The sequence below is a fragment of the Pan troglodytes genome, chromosome 7, assembly GCF_028858775.2.
Source record: "Pan troglodytes isolate AG18354 chromosome 7, NHGRI_mPanTro3-v2.0_pri, whole genome shotgun sequence".
NCBI lineage: Eukaryota > Metazoa > Chordata > Mammalia > Primates > Hominidae > Pan > Pan troglodytes.
The window spans coordinates 140,307,903-140,320,422 of record NC_072405.2 but is presented as its reverse complement, the minus strand read 5'-3'; the positions used below and the strand labels follow the sequence as shown (position 1 = coordinate 140,320,422).

Below are 12,520 nucleotides of genomic sequence, written 5' to 3'. Positions count from 1 at the left end.
TTTACCTTTAGTAACTGATCTCAGCACAGCTGTGGCTTCATACCTGGGTGACCACATGGCCACATAGGAATCCAAAGATTCCTGATCCCCCACCCTTTTATCCTTTCTATTCTCAAACCACATGTTTCTGTGAGTCAGAGCTGTTCCAACAAATCCTGCTTCGCTGATACCAAATGTGTGGTGTACGGCTCCCAGCAGACTGATTTTTATGTCGCTATTAATATAAACCTTGATGATCAGATGCTTTGAAAGATCTTTGGGTATAAAGGACAAAATGTAATGGCAGCATACACAACATGCCGCAGTGTGCTATGTACACTTTTATCACCGTTCCTTTTGTGGATGAAAAGCTATTAAGCAGAATACAGGAAAACACTGGGTTCTTAATGGGATTAAAGCAGTGGGGCTGGGCACGGTGGCTCACACCTGTAATCCAGGCACTTTGGGAGGCCCAAGCTGGAGGATCACCTGAGTCCAGAAGTTTGAGACCAGCCTGGGCAACATGATGAGATGAGACCTTGTCTCTACAGAAATTTGAAAAATTAGCAGAGTGTGGTGGTCCGCACCTGTGGTCCCAGCTATACAGGAAGTTGAGGCTGGAGGATCTCTTGGACCCAAGAGGTCGAGGTAATAGTGAGCCATGTTTGCACCACTGCACTCCAGCCTAGGTGACAGAGTGAGACCCTGTCAATCAATCAATCAGTAAAATAGTGGGCATCACATAGTGGATCTGAGTTCCTTTAGGGAATGGTCCCACCCTGAGACAAGGAAAGCTGTAGGAGGCCTTGTGGCACACTCACACTAAACTACATGTAGGTGTGACCACCACTCATCTAACTCTAGTATGGGTCACCCAACATTTCTGGGTGCAAAACATATATCCTAACTGTACTCAGGCCTTTACTACACACTGCAGCAACATGCATGTTGGATGAAACAACACTGGCCCACCAGACAGAAAAGGGCCTTATAGGAGATAGGTGCAGGTCTGGGTATCCTGGAATAAGTTGAGTTTGCTTTCAATGAGCAGCAGAATTCAGAGGAAAATGCAGATTAGAGGGAGTTCTCTTCCAGGAGGAAGGCAAAAGGATGGGAGTCAGCTTGGAAAGATAAGGAGGCTTTGGCAGAGTGAGCCAGGCCGACTCAATAAACAGTGCTGAAGAGAATGCTAAGATGCAGCTTTGGGAAAGGGCCTGTACCCAGACCCAACAGGGCCTCTTCACAATTTTAATACAAATAGAGGCTGAAATGGGGGGCAGTGGCCCTCAGTCTTGGCTGCTGAGGCTCAGGGCACACCTGTGGGACTCTTACGGCCCTCTGAATTTACGGAAGTTCTCTGAGGGCACTTGCAGTTTACATCAATGTGCTATGACTGCCCATGCCTTTAGGTTAGGGCAAAGTAAAACATGTTCTGCAGTGTAGTTGGTAGGTATAGGAACTATTCTAAACACCCATCAAACGAATGAATGAATGAATGAAAGAAAAACAAGGAAGGAAGGAGAGAGAAGAAAGAAAGAAAAAAAAGAAAGAATGAAAAAGAAAAGAAAGGGAAGGAAAGGAAGAAAGAAAAGAAAGAAATAGGCCAGGTATTGTGGCTCAAGCCTTTAATCCTAGCACTTTGGGAGGCTGAAGCGGGAGGATCACTTGAGCCCAGGAGTTCAAGACCAGCCTGGGCAATGAAGTGAGACCCTGTCTCTATTTAATTAGTAAAATTAACACCACCCATGTACTGCCTGCAGGAGGCAGGTGGGCTGTGCTATAACTAATAGCACCCAGTGGAAACCAGTCTCAGTACAAGCCTGTGAGATGAGACAGGGTGATTGGCTCTGCCCCTAATTAATTTCAAATCCAGAAATGACTTGAGTCATGGCCATTGTAACAACACCTGTCCTTAGTAACATTTGGTATATGGGCAAGGGGAGATTTTATTGGGAAGGCAAAGCAAATACCTCTGTCATTCTTACTAATCTATAATGAAGCTAAATTGTACCACGATTGTATCACAATATGGTGTAATACTGGGGGCATTGGTAAGGTTCAGCTTCCTCATGTAAATAAGCCTTATGATAATACTGATACGATCAGATGTATTGGGAGGTTGAGTTGAAGCTCCCTCAGGATGGAATGCCTGTGGAAAATGGCCCAAGAAGGAACTGGATCTAGCTAACCATCAGCTGATCTCTGTGCGAAACAGCTCTGCACAAGTTTATCCTAAGGTCCAATAGCAGTAGACCAAGGCAGGAAAGAACAATTAGGCTAGTACATGATTATGAAAGTGTTTGTATGACTTCATAGGACAAATTAGTTATTTCTTTAAATTCATCCCTACCCACATTGGCTTCTCCAGATTTTAGGTGGCGGCATTGCTGTAACTGTTTTATAAATGCTACAACAAATGTTCTGATAGATACATTTGTTTTGGTATAAGGGATCTGTGATTGAAAACCAAGGAATGGCCTATGGAGCTATAGATATATATGTATTGGTATCCATCCACAGTTCCTGGTTCATAGTGTCCACATCCCTTGTTACAGTCTGGTTGTAATGCTGGATGTGTTAGGCCTCAGGAAACAGAATCTCTCCTGCCCTCCTTTATGTACCCCAAGGCAGGACTCTAATCTTTTCCCATCTTGTGGGTTTGAGATCCTACCCTATACCCTGGGGGAAGGAATGCTGACGTCATGTAGCTGCCATTAAAAACCCTAGAGGACTGGGTTCAGGGAGCTTCTAGAAAGCTAAACCCGTGGAGGCCAACAGGAAAGTGAAGAAGAACTCGCTCACGTGCCGGGAGGGCGGCACACCCCCAACTCCTCAGGTTCAGAAGCTCCTGTGCTCAGGACCCTTCCAGACCTCGCCCTGTGTGTCTGTTCATCTGGCTGTTTATCCTTTAAAATATCCTTCTTAGAGCCAGGAGCTGTGGCCCTGAGAAGGCTCAGACCTGTAATCCCAGCACTTAGGGAGGCTAAGGTGGGTAGATCACTTGAGCCCAGGAGTGGAGACCAGCCGGGTAACATAATGAGACCTTGTGTCTACAGATAATAATAAAAACAAAAATAGCTGGGCATGGTGACACAGGCCTGTAGTCCTAGCTGCTTGGGAAGCTGAGGTGGGAGGATAGCTTGAGCCTGGGAGACCGAGACTGCAGTGAGCTGTGATTCTTACACACACACACACACACACACACACACACATTCTTAGTAAACTGATAAACTTAGGTAAGTGTTTCTTTGAGTTCTGTGAACCACTCTAGCAAATCAGTCAAACCCAGAGGGGATTGTTGGAACCCCAGTTGAAGCCAACTGGTCAGAAATTCCAGAGGCCTGGGCTTGCGACTGGACAGGAAGGTGGGAACATTCTGGGGGACTGAGCCTCAAGCTGTGGGATCTAACGCTGTCTCCAGGTAGATGGTGTCAGAATTGGATTGGAAGACACCTGGCTGGTATCCACTGCTTGGTGGTGGGGTGAGACCCCCACACATTTGGTCACAGAAGTTTTCTTCTGTGTTGATGATTGTTGTGGTGTGAGAGTAGAGGGAAAAGCACGGTTAGAGGAGCAAGTTTTCGCCACACAGTGTCTGACAGGCTTCTCTACTTAAAACTGGAATACGGACTCCGGCTCCACTCCAGACTGTTCCTTCCTTAGTGTCCCCGTCTGTTAAAGGCAGTGTCATTCTTCCAGGTGTTCAGGCCTTAAAGCCTGAGAGAGGTGCTTAGCTCTTCCGTTTCTTTCACACACCACATCCTGTGCTTGTACAAATACTGTTTCTTCCCCCTTCCACATCTATTTAAAACCCAGTCACTTCTCATCATCTCCACCGTTGTCAGCTAGGATCAAATGAGCATCATCTCTTGTCTGGACAGTTGGAGCCTCCTACCCTGTCTGCCTGGAGCCTTCTAACCTGGTCCTGCAGTCTGTTCTCAGCAGAACACTGGAGCCTCCCACATTCAATCATGTCACTCCTCTGTCCTGAACCATCTGGTGGTTCTTCTCGCAACCCCCACCAGATATCAGCATGGCTGGTGTCCAAGCCTCCTGCACATTTTTGATGCACTCTTGCCATATCAGAGTGGCCTTCCCTGACCACACCCTCCTTGGTGGTCACTCTCCTCCTCCCCACCCAGCCAGCACTCTTTTCTCCCTTCCCCTGCTTACCTGCCCTCACCCTCTGGTAACTCCATGTTTACTTGTCACCCTCTCGTGGAATGTGAGCTCCCAGCAGGCAGGGCCCTAGTTCTTTCCATCTGCTGTGTCCCAAGTGCCTGAAACGGTGCTGGGCACGGCACATGCCCAGCAAATAGGGGTGGAATGGTAACCCTTTTCCTGTAAGTCTGAACTATCCTTGGGCTAGGAATCGACCATCTCTTCTTACTCACTTTGTGATGTGGGAGGCTCCTCCCTCGGTATCTTGGAAGATGGGGATGATGGTGATATCCACATCGCGGGGCTCTTAGGAAGATGAAGCTACGTCATGCAGCAGGTCTCAAGAAGGCCAATCTCCTCTCTTTCCCTGCCCTGTGGTCCCATCTCTCTCCTGCCCAGAGTTGAGTCACCTGGGCCAGTGTACCCTGAGGCCCTAGCCAGCCTTGCCTCTTCCCCTCAAGGGTCTCAGACTGGTGCCAACAGTCACATTGTCACACCAAAGCCAGGAGTGCGGAGAGAGGATGTGGAACAGGGTCTAGATACCTGAAGCTGGGGACAGCATGGCCCTGCACGTCTCTACTAAAAAATTAAAAATTAGCTGAGTGCGGTGGTACATACCTGTGGTCCTAGCTACTCAGGAGGCTGAGACAGGAAGATCATTTGGAGCCTGGGAGGTCAAGGTTGCAGTGAGCCCTGATTGCATCACTGCACTCCAGCCTCAGTAACAGAGGGAGACCCTGTCTCGATAGAACTAAAAAGAAAAATAAAATAAAAACTACCTGAAGTCTTACCACCCAAGATAACTGATGAGTTAGTGTATATCTTTCATCTTTTTTTTCTCTGCTCTTCTTTAAAGTTTCTGTTTAAGCTAATATTTTTCACATAATAAAAACATTTTTCATGCTATTAATTATACAACAGTATAATTTTTATTGGCTACATATCATTGTTGTTTGTTGGTTTATTGAGACAGAGTCTCACTCTGTCACCCAGGCTGGAGTGCAATGGCACCGTCATAGTTCACTGCAGCCTTGGACCCCGGGCTCAAGCAATCCTCCAGTCTCAGTCTCCCGAGTAGCTAGGACTGCAGGCATGTACCACCACACCTGGCTAATTTTTATTTATTGTCCATACAATCCCCTGCATTCAGACGGGTGGCATTTTTTTCGTTATAAGCAGTACTGTGCCAAACACTCTAGCACAGACATCTCAGTGTATGACTTTGATCACTGTTTTAGGATAAATTCCTAGAATTGGAGCTGCAGGTGAAGAGGCTGGGGTATTTTGAAGGTTTTCCATGCCTGGCACTTACAGTTTCTCTTGCCCCATCAGTGTGACTCACAGCCAAGGCCTTTCTAGCCCCACCACCTCAGGGATTCCCCCTAGCTTTTTCCCTCTTGACTGCCTGGCTCAGATTGTTTCTTAGCCAATTTCAGACTTCCAAGAGAGGAACGAGATTCATGTAAATTAACTTTTAGAGCCAAGCCACCTCAGCAGAAGCTTAGGGACCAGCCTGTGAGCAGGGTGCCCCTTGATTTTGACTTTTTTAGAGATATGACTAGACAGGTCATGAGCAGAAACAGCCCTAGTACAGCCTGTGACATTTACAACATGAGGTTTATCTGTTTCTTCTCCTTCTTTAAGAATGTCTTTCTGAATACATTATATTTTTAGGATCAAATTCCTAATGTGAGTCACTCAGTGTGCCTTAGTCAGCTGTTTCCTCCCTGAGTGCAGGCTATGTCCTTGGCCCTTGTGCCAGGAGCCAAAGTTACAAAAATGAGTAAAACAGGAATGTAATACTGTAATAGGGCCTTAAAGAACCCTAACAGTGATGGTAGTACTACTGCATAATGCTTACAGCCTGCCAGGGCTTGTCAGTAAATTCTTTGCATATATTAACCCATGTAATCTGCATGCCAACCCTTTGAAGTAGGGTTTTAAGAGATCAGTAAATTGCAGCATAGAGAGGTTGTGTAATTTGCCCAAATTCACACAGCTAGTAAGTGGTGGAGCTAAAATTGGAGACATGTCCATAGTTTTCTAAGTACCAAGAGCTGTACAAAGAGCTATGGAAATGGGTCAACAAATTGATACATTTCCTAAGCTGTGCATACTGTGCAGCCATTAAACAGAATAAAAAAGAACTGATTTGGAGCTCTCCTAAACATAGTAAGTGGGAGAAAAGCAAAGTTTCAGACTATGTATCCCTTGTATGGTTTTTAAAAGACATAGCATACGCGTGTGTATCACCAAAATGTAACAGAGGTTAACCCGAGACAGGGGCACAAAGTAGAAGAAGCCTTTTGCTACCTCGCTTATATACTGCATGAATCATGTAAAATGGGGAGAAATAATAATAAATTATGATACAGCTATAGAATGTAATAGAATGCACCATTCAAAATTACATACAACTAGTAAATAATTTTTAATAACATGACAAATACTGTTGCTAAAATGGTATTAGATAAAAGCAAGTAAAAGTTATATCTATAGAAAATATATAGGAAAATTAAAAGGAACTATATAAAAGAATTTTAAATGGCTACATTTAGGTGTTAGGCTTAAGAACTCTGTACTTTCCGATTCTCTGCAATCTGTTTCTATTTATTTTTTTTAATTCTGGATGAATGTAGACATCCTGTTCTTATATAATTGAAGCATAAAATCATGAATTGTAACACTTTCCAGGCTTTCAAACTTTGTCTTTGTAAAACTGCCTGGGTGGGCCTGGCCCCTGAGTTCATCCATTTCAAGTGCTCACTATAGGTCAGTTCCCTTCATGATGATGGTGCCTCTTTTAGGTGACTGACAGGAAAGCAGCCCTTCCCACCAATGACCTCCTTGTTTTTGATTGCTTCCACAGTGGCACTAAGGAAAACGGATCATCTCTCCCTAGACAAAGCCAACATCCCGCCCGAAATCTTTCAGAAATCATCACAGTTGGCAGAGTTGCCACAAAAGCCACCACCTGGAGACCTGCCCCCAAAGCCCACAGAACTGGCCCCCAAGCCCCAAATTGGAGATTTGCCGCCTAAGCCAGGAGAACTGCCCCCCAAACCACAGCTGGGGGACCTGCCACCCAAACCCCAACTCTCAGACTTACCTCCCAAACCACAGATGAAGGACCTGCCCCCCAAACCACAGCTGGGAGACCTGCTAGCAAAATCCCAGACTGGAGATGTCTCACCCAAGGCTCAGCAACCCTCTGAGGTCACACTGAAGTCACACCCATTGGATCTATCCCCAAATGTGCAGTCCAGAGACGCCATCCAAAAGCAAGCATCTGAAGACTCCAACGACCTCACGCCTACTCTGCCAGAGACGCCCGTACCACTGCCCAGAAAAATCAATACGGTGGGTGGGACAATGTTCAGGCCCTTAGGAACCCTATTCCGCACTTTGCAAGTTGGTGGGAGGGCAGGTGCTCCAACTTACACAAGAAAAAGTGAGAGCTTGCTCACCTGACCCTTATGTGCTCTGGTTCAAGCGTGATGGTGGATTAGAGCCTGTGGGTTACAAAGTCAGGCTTTAGGCTCCAGCAGACAGGCTTCAAGACCTGGCTTCAGTGCCTGACATAACTGCACAACCTTGGCAAGTTACTTTCTCTGAGCCTTACTTTCTTCACATACAAAAAGGAGCTAATACAATATTTGAGCTCACAGATGATTAAATACAGTGACAAATGAGCAGCACTTGGCTGGCACCTAGACCACTCAGCAAGTAGTCACTCTTACCTAGGAACCTTGAGGATGAAACTTTTCCTTTCCTGAGGGTCACGAGAAACCAATTTCCCTCTCGGGGTTCTGGGTATTTTCTCTCTTTTTTTTTTTTTTTTTTTTTTTTTTTTTGAGAAGGGCTCGCTCTGTCGCCCAGGCTGGAGTGCAGTGGTGCGATCACAGCTCACTGCAGCCTCAGTCTCCTAGGCTCAGGTGATCCTCTTACCTCAGCCTCCTGAGTAGCTGGGACCACAGGTGCATATCACTACGCCTGGCTTTTTTTTAATATTTTTGGTAGAGATGGGGTTTTGCCATGTTGCCCAGGCTGGTCTTGAACTCATGGGCTCAAGCACTCCTCCCATCTTGGCCTCTCAAAGTGCTGGGATTACAGGCGTGAGCCACTGCACCTGGCTCCCTGAGTATCTGCTAAGTCAGACTTTCTCGCTGCATCTTCCTAAAGGAGTTGGAGATAAAGCCCTCGATATAATAGAATAGCATAGAATTTTGTAGAAATCTCATATTCTGTCATTTTCATGAAATGTTTCCTACTCTATATCCAGAAGTTCTCCCATTGCACATGGCAGCTCTACCTGCCTCACATTCTGTTATAAAATGTTACAGTACCCAGCACTTTGGGAAGAGGCGAGTGGATCGCTTGAGGCCAGGAGTTCAGGGCTGCTGTGATCACACCACTACACTCCAGCCTGGGTAACAGAGCAAGACCCTGTCTCAAAAAAATTAAAATGGGGCTGGGTGCAGTGGCTCACAACTGTAATTTCAGCACTTTGGGAGGCCAAAGTGCGAGGTCCCCTTGAGCCCAGGATTCATGACCAGCCTGGGCAACATACAGAGAAACCGTCTCTATAAAAAATAAAAATTAATTAGCTGGGCATGGTGGTACATGCCTGCGATCCCAGCTACTTGGGAGGCTAAGGCGGGAAGATTGCTTGAGCCCTGGAGATCGAGGCTGCAGTGAGCGTAATCATGCCACTGCACTCTAGCCTGGGCAACAGAGTGAAACCCCGTCTCAAAAAAAAAAATTTAAATGTTGCAGTAAAAGTGTGTCATATCAATACTTAAATTAAGAAAAATAAAACCCATCTTCCTGTAGGTTGGAGGCTGCCGTGTCTGATGGTGGATACTTCTGCTATTCAAAAGGGAACTCTCCCATGACTCCCAAGCACCACTGATGCAAAATTTTCATTTCATGCTACACACTATATAGTTTTATTATGTCATTTAATCTCTGTGTTATAAATTAACACACTGCAGGCCTCTCAGTTGCTCACGCAGTCACTGCCACAGTTCTGCCAGGCTTCTCCAACCCACCCGCACGGGCCCGGAAGGGAGCTCGGAAAGCAGCTGGAACTATCAGGGTGATTAAAGGAGAAACCAGGGGACAGAGAGGAAGAGGCACTCCACCCAAAACATTTAAAGAGACAGCTTGCTTTTTTTAAAATTGCCAATTAGCCAGGTGCAAAACAAAAACCCATCATTTAGAAGGTGATACCTCTATTTTCACTTTTCTATTTGCAAAGAACTGGAAGTTCAACAAATAAATGCTCAAATCAAAACTAATCAAAAATTAAAACTGTTTTAGGAACTGCATAGACTTCTCCGAGCCCCAGGCCGATCCTGCTGTGTTTAACCAGCATGTACTGACTTGCTGTTTTGCATGAGGGGACTGACAAATTTGTTTATGCTGCACATTCATTATGCAGAAGCTGCACATTTTGCTTTACGTCATGTTTCCTAAAAACATTTTTAGACTCTGCTGTCATTCTGCAAGCTGATGTGGGTTGGGGGGGCGTACAGAGTGCTTGATGGTTTTTGGTGAAGCTCAATTTTGATCCCTACCCATAGTGTTTGCTTTCTGGTGAAAATAACTTGATGATGCCCAATCACCAATGCAGGGCCACCCTGATGATGGGGGGAGAGGAAGGGCCTGTAGTTAAAAGAGTACACAGTATGCTGGGTGCCTGACAGACACTCTTCTTCCCGCCCTTCAAGGGTGAGGAAATCAAGGCTCAGCGAGGTTAAGTTACTGGCCAAGGTCAACCATTTTACAAAGAACCGCTGCTCTTTTTTTCCATTCAGTCCATTCTTTCAATTAAAACCCAGTTTCTTTCTTTCAGGGGAAAAATAAAGTGAGGCGAGTGAAGACCATTTATGACTGCCAGGCAGACAACGATGACGAGCTCACATTCATCGAGGGAGAAGTGATTATCGTCACAGGGGAAGAGGACCAGGAGTGGTGGGTACGTACGAATATCCATCCACTTCATCCGTACATTCATACAGCATGCCTGGGCAGGCACCACATTGGAGCCTACAGACAGTGCAGTAAAAGAGGGCTCTTGAGCACCAGGACCCTGTCAGCTGCATCACTCACCCAACAGCCATTGCATTTGGTGTCTTTTCTATGTCACACACTATTACATGCTAGAAAAACAGCCGTGGAGCTGGCCGGGCACAGTGGCTCACGCCTGTAATCCCAGCACTTTGGGAGGCTGAGGCGGATGGATCTCGAGGTCGGGAGTTCGAGACCAGCCTGGCCAGCATGGTGAAACCCCGTGTCTACTAAAAATACAAAAAATTAACTGGGCGTGGTGGCACGCACCTGTAGTCCCAGCTACTCGGGAGGCCAAGGCAGGAGAATCGCTTGAACCCGGGAGGCACAGGTTGCAGTGAGATGAGATCACACCACTACACTCCAGCCTGGGTGACAGAACGAGACTCCGTCTGAAAAAAAAGAAAAACAGCCATGGGGCTTTGAAGACAGGTCAAGAGAATTAACATTTGTATGTACTTTACCCATGGTATCATGTAACCTTGTGAGTTGTAGGCATTTTCTGATTTTTCATATAAATACTAAAGCGGAAGAAAGTTGCCTGTGGTCCCTCAGCCAGTAAGCAGGCTAAGTCAAGATTCCAGATCGGCCCTGACCCCAGTGCCTACGTGCTTTGCTCACCATTCCACACTGTCCCCAGGCTGGGAATCAGAATGCCCGAGTTCCTGCTCAGGCTGAGCAGTTGACAAGTCCTCAGACTCAATTCTTAATCCAGTCTGCAGTTCTTTCTTTGTCAAATAGGCCAAGACACCTTCTCCACGTAATTTTAGGAAAAGATTAAATGAAAATATCTATGAAAACTCCTTTTACATTAAAACCTGCAGCTCAGGCATCAGGAGGGAAAGACATCAGCATCCTCATAGGCCCTGCTAGGTACCCAGGCTATGAGTGACCTGCGAGGGCAGTCCACACATCTATTGATTTTCAGGTTGCCAGGGAGTAAGTCTCCCCGATGGGAACTGCCAGGCCAAGGTACAGTGAATAAGCCACCTCTTCTGCTCTCCTTGTTGATCATTTCCTGACATCAGGGTGAAAATTCCCCTTCCTTGGCAGCCTGAGCCCCGTCCTGCCAAGAGGGACTCAGTTCTGTCTGCCAGGAAGGGACCTGAGGCTCGCAGTTGAGCCAGCAGTACCTAAGAATACCCAGAAATACATATGTATATACATGTGTGCACACACACATAGGCATGGGCACACATTCACCTTTGACCTTTCTTCCTTCAGGCCTAGACAGTGACCTCAGATTCTTAATCACAGCTGTAGGGATTTTGTTTGGACTCAACTGGGGCAATTTTGCCCTCCAGGGACATTTACAATATCTGGAAATATTGATTGTCAGGACCTAGGAAGGGGGTTGCTACCAACAACAAGTAGATGGAAGTTTAGTGGCCAGGGATGCCACTAAACATCCTCCAGTACTCAGGGAGCCCCCACAAGCAAGGATGCCAGTAGCACCATGGTTGAGAAACTGGACTGAAGGGATCAGCCTGGGGAGGCCCAGGGGGTACCTCCAGCCTCTGTCAGCAGAGTGGGGCCAGCCCCTGGCATGAAGCCTGTCAGAGAGTCCACTTCATCTCATGACGAGGAGGTGGGCTCTGAAGCCCCCCCACGTGAATCAGTTACTAGCTCTATGGGCCTTGGATAAAGCATGTCCCTTCTGTAAGCCTCACTTTCCTCTGAAAAATAGGACATGATTAATCGTTTCTCACAAGGATATTGAGGAACTCACTTTGTAATCTGTTAATATTATTATAATCAAGCAGTGATCATGTTCTTTGCTAAGCAACTGATGACTACAGCAGAGATACCTGCGGGGAATGGGAAGCTGTCATTGGTGTCCCTAGCATCATTCCTAGGGGACATTGTGTGTGCCACCATTACGTGCCTCGCCAGATGTAAAGATGGTGCCACACACACATCCTAACTGTGATGTGAAATTCACAAAGACCTCACACATGCATGATGCCAACTAAGACCACACGCGGTGGGTGGGCAAGCCTTCAGGAGAGCTGGGCAGGCCTGGTTGACTCTGTTCCACTCTTAAAACCACCTTCCTCTCTATCGATTTGGCATTGGAAGCCAATATGCACGATTTTGTTTTTTCTATTGAAGGCCCATTACATGATTCTCTTTAGTGCAATCAATACTAATCTAATTGAGGTAATTAGAAAATTTTTACAGGTAACTGGCTTACAGGCCAATGCAGCAGACAATAAAATTGCCATTCGCCACCATCAGTCTCAAACTTTCACAGTATTCTTCCTCCATGGTAACCAGAAAACAAGTGATAGTACATAGCAGCCTTTTT

The 12,520-nt window shown here is 46.3% G+C and overlaps 1 protein-coding gene across 13 annotated transcripts in view; it reads left to right on the top strand.

Moving 5' to 3' along the window:
• The window catches only part of ASAP1 (ArfGAP with SH3 domain, ankyrin repeat and PH domain 1), a 391,937-nt gene that overhangs the window by 375,997 nt on the left and 3,420 nt on the right, over nt 1-12,520 (top strand). For all 13 annotated transcript variants that reach the window (XM_063817373.1, XM_054657023.2, XM_009455915.5 and 10 more), the window contains 2 exons: nt 7,010-7,500; nt 9,998-10,120. In XM_063817373.1, coding sequence (XP_063673443.1) covers nt 7,010-7,500; nt 9,998-10,120 — 614 coding nt within the window. The remainder of the gene's footprint in view (nt 1-7,009; nt 7,501-9,997; nt 10,121-12,520) is intronic.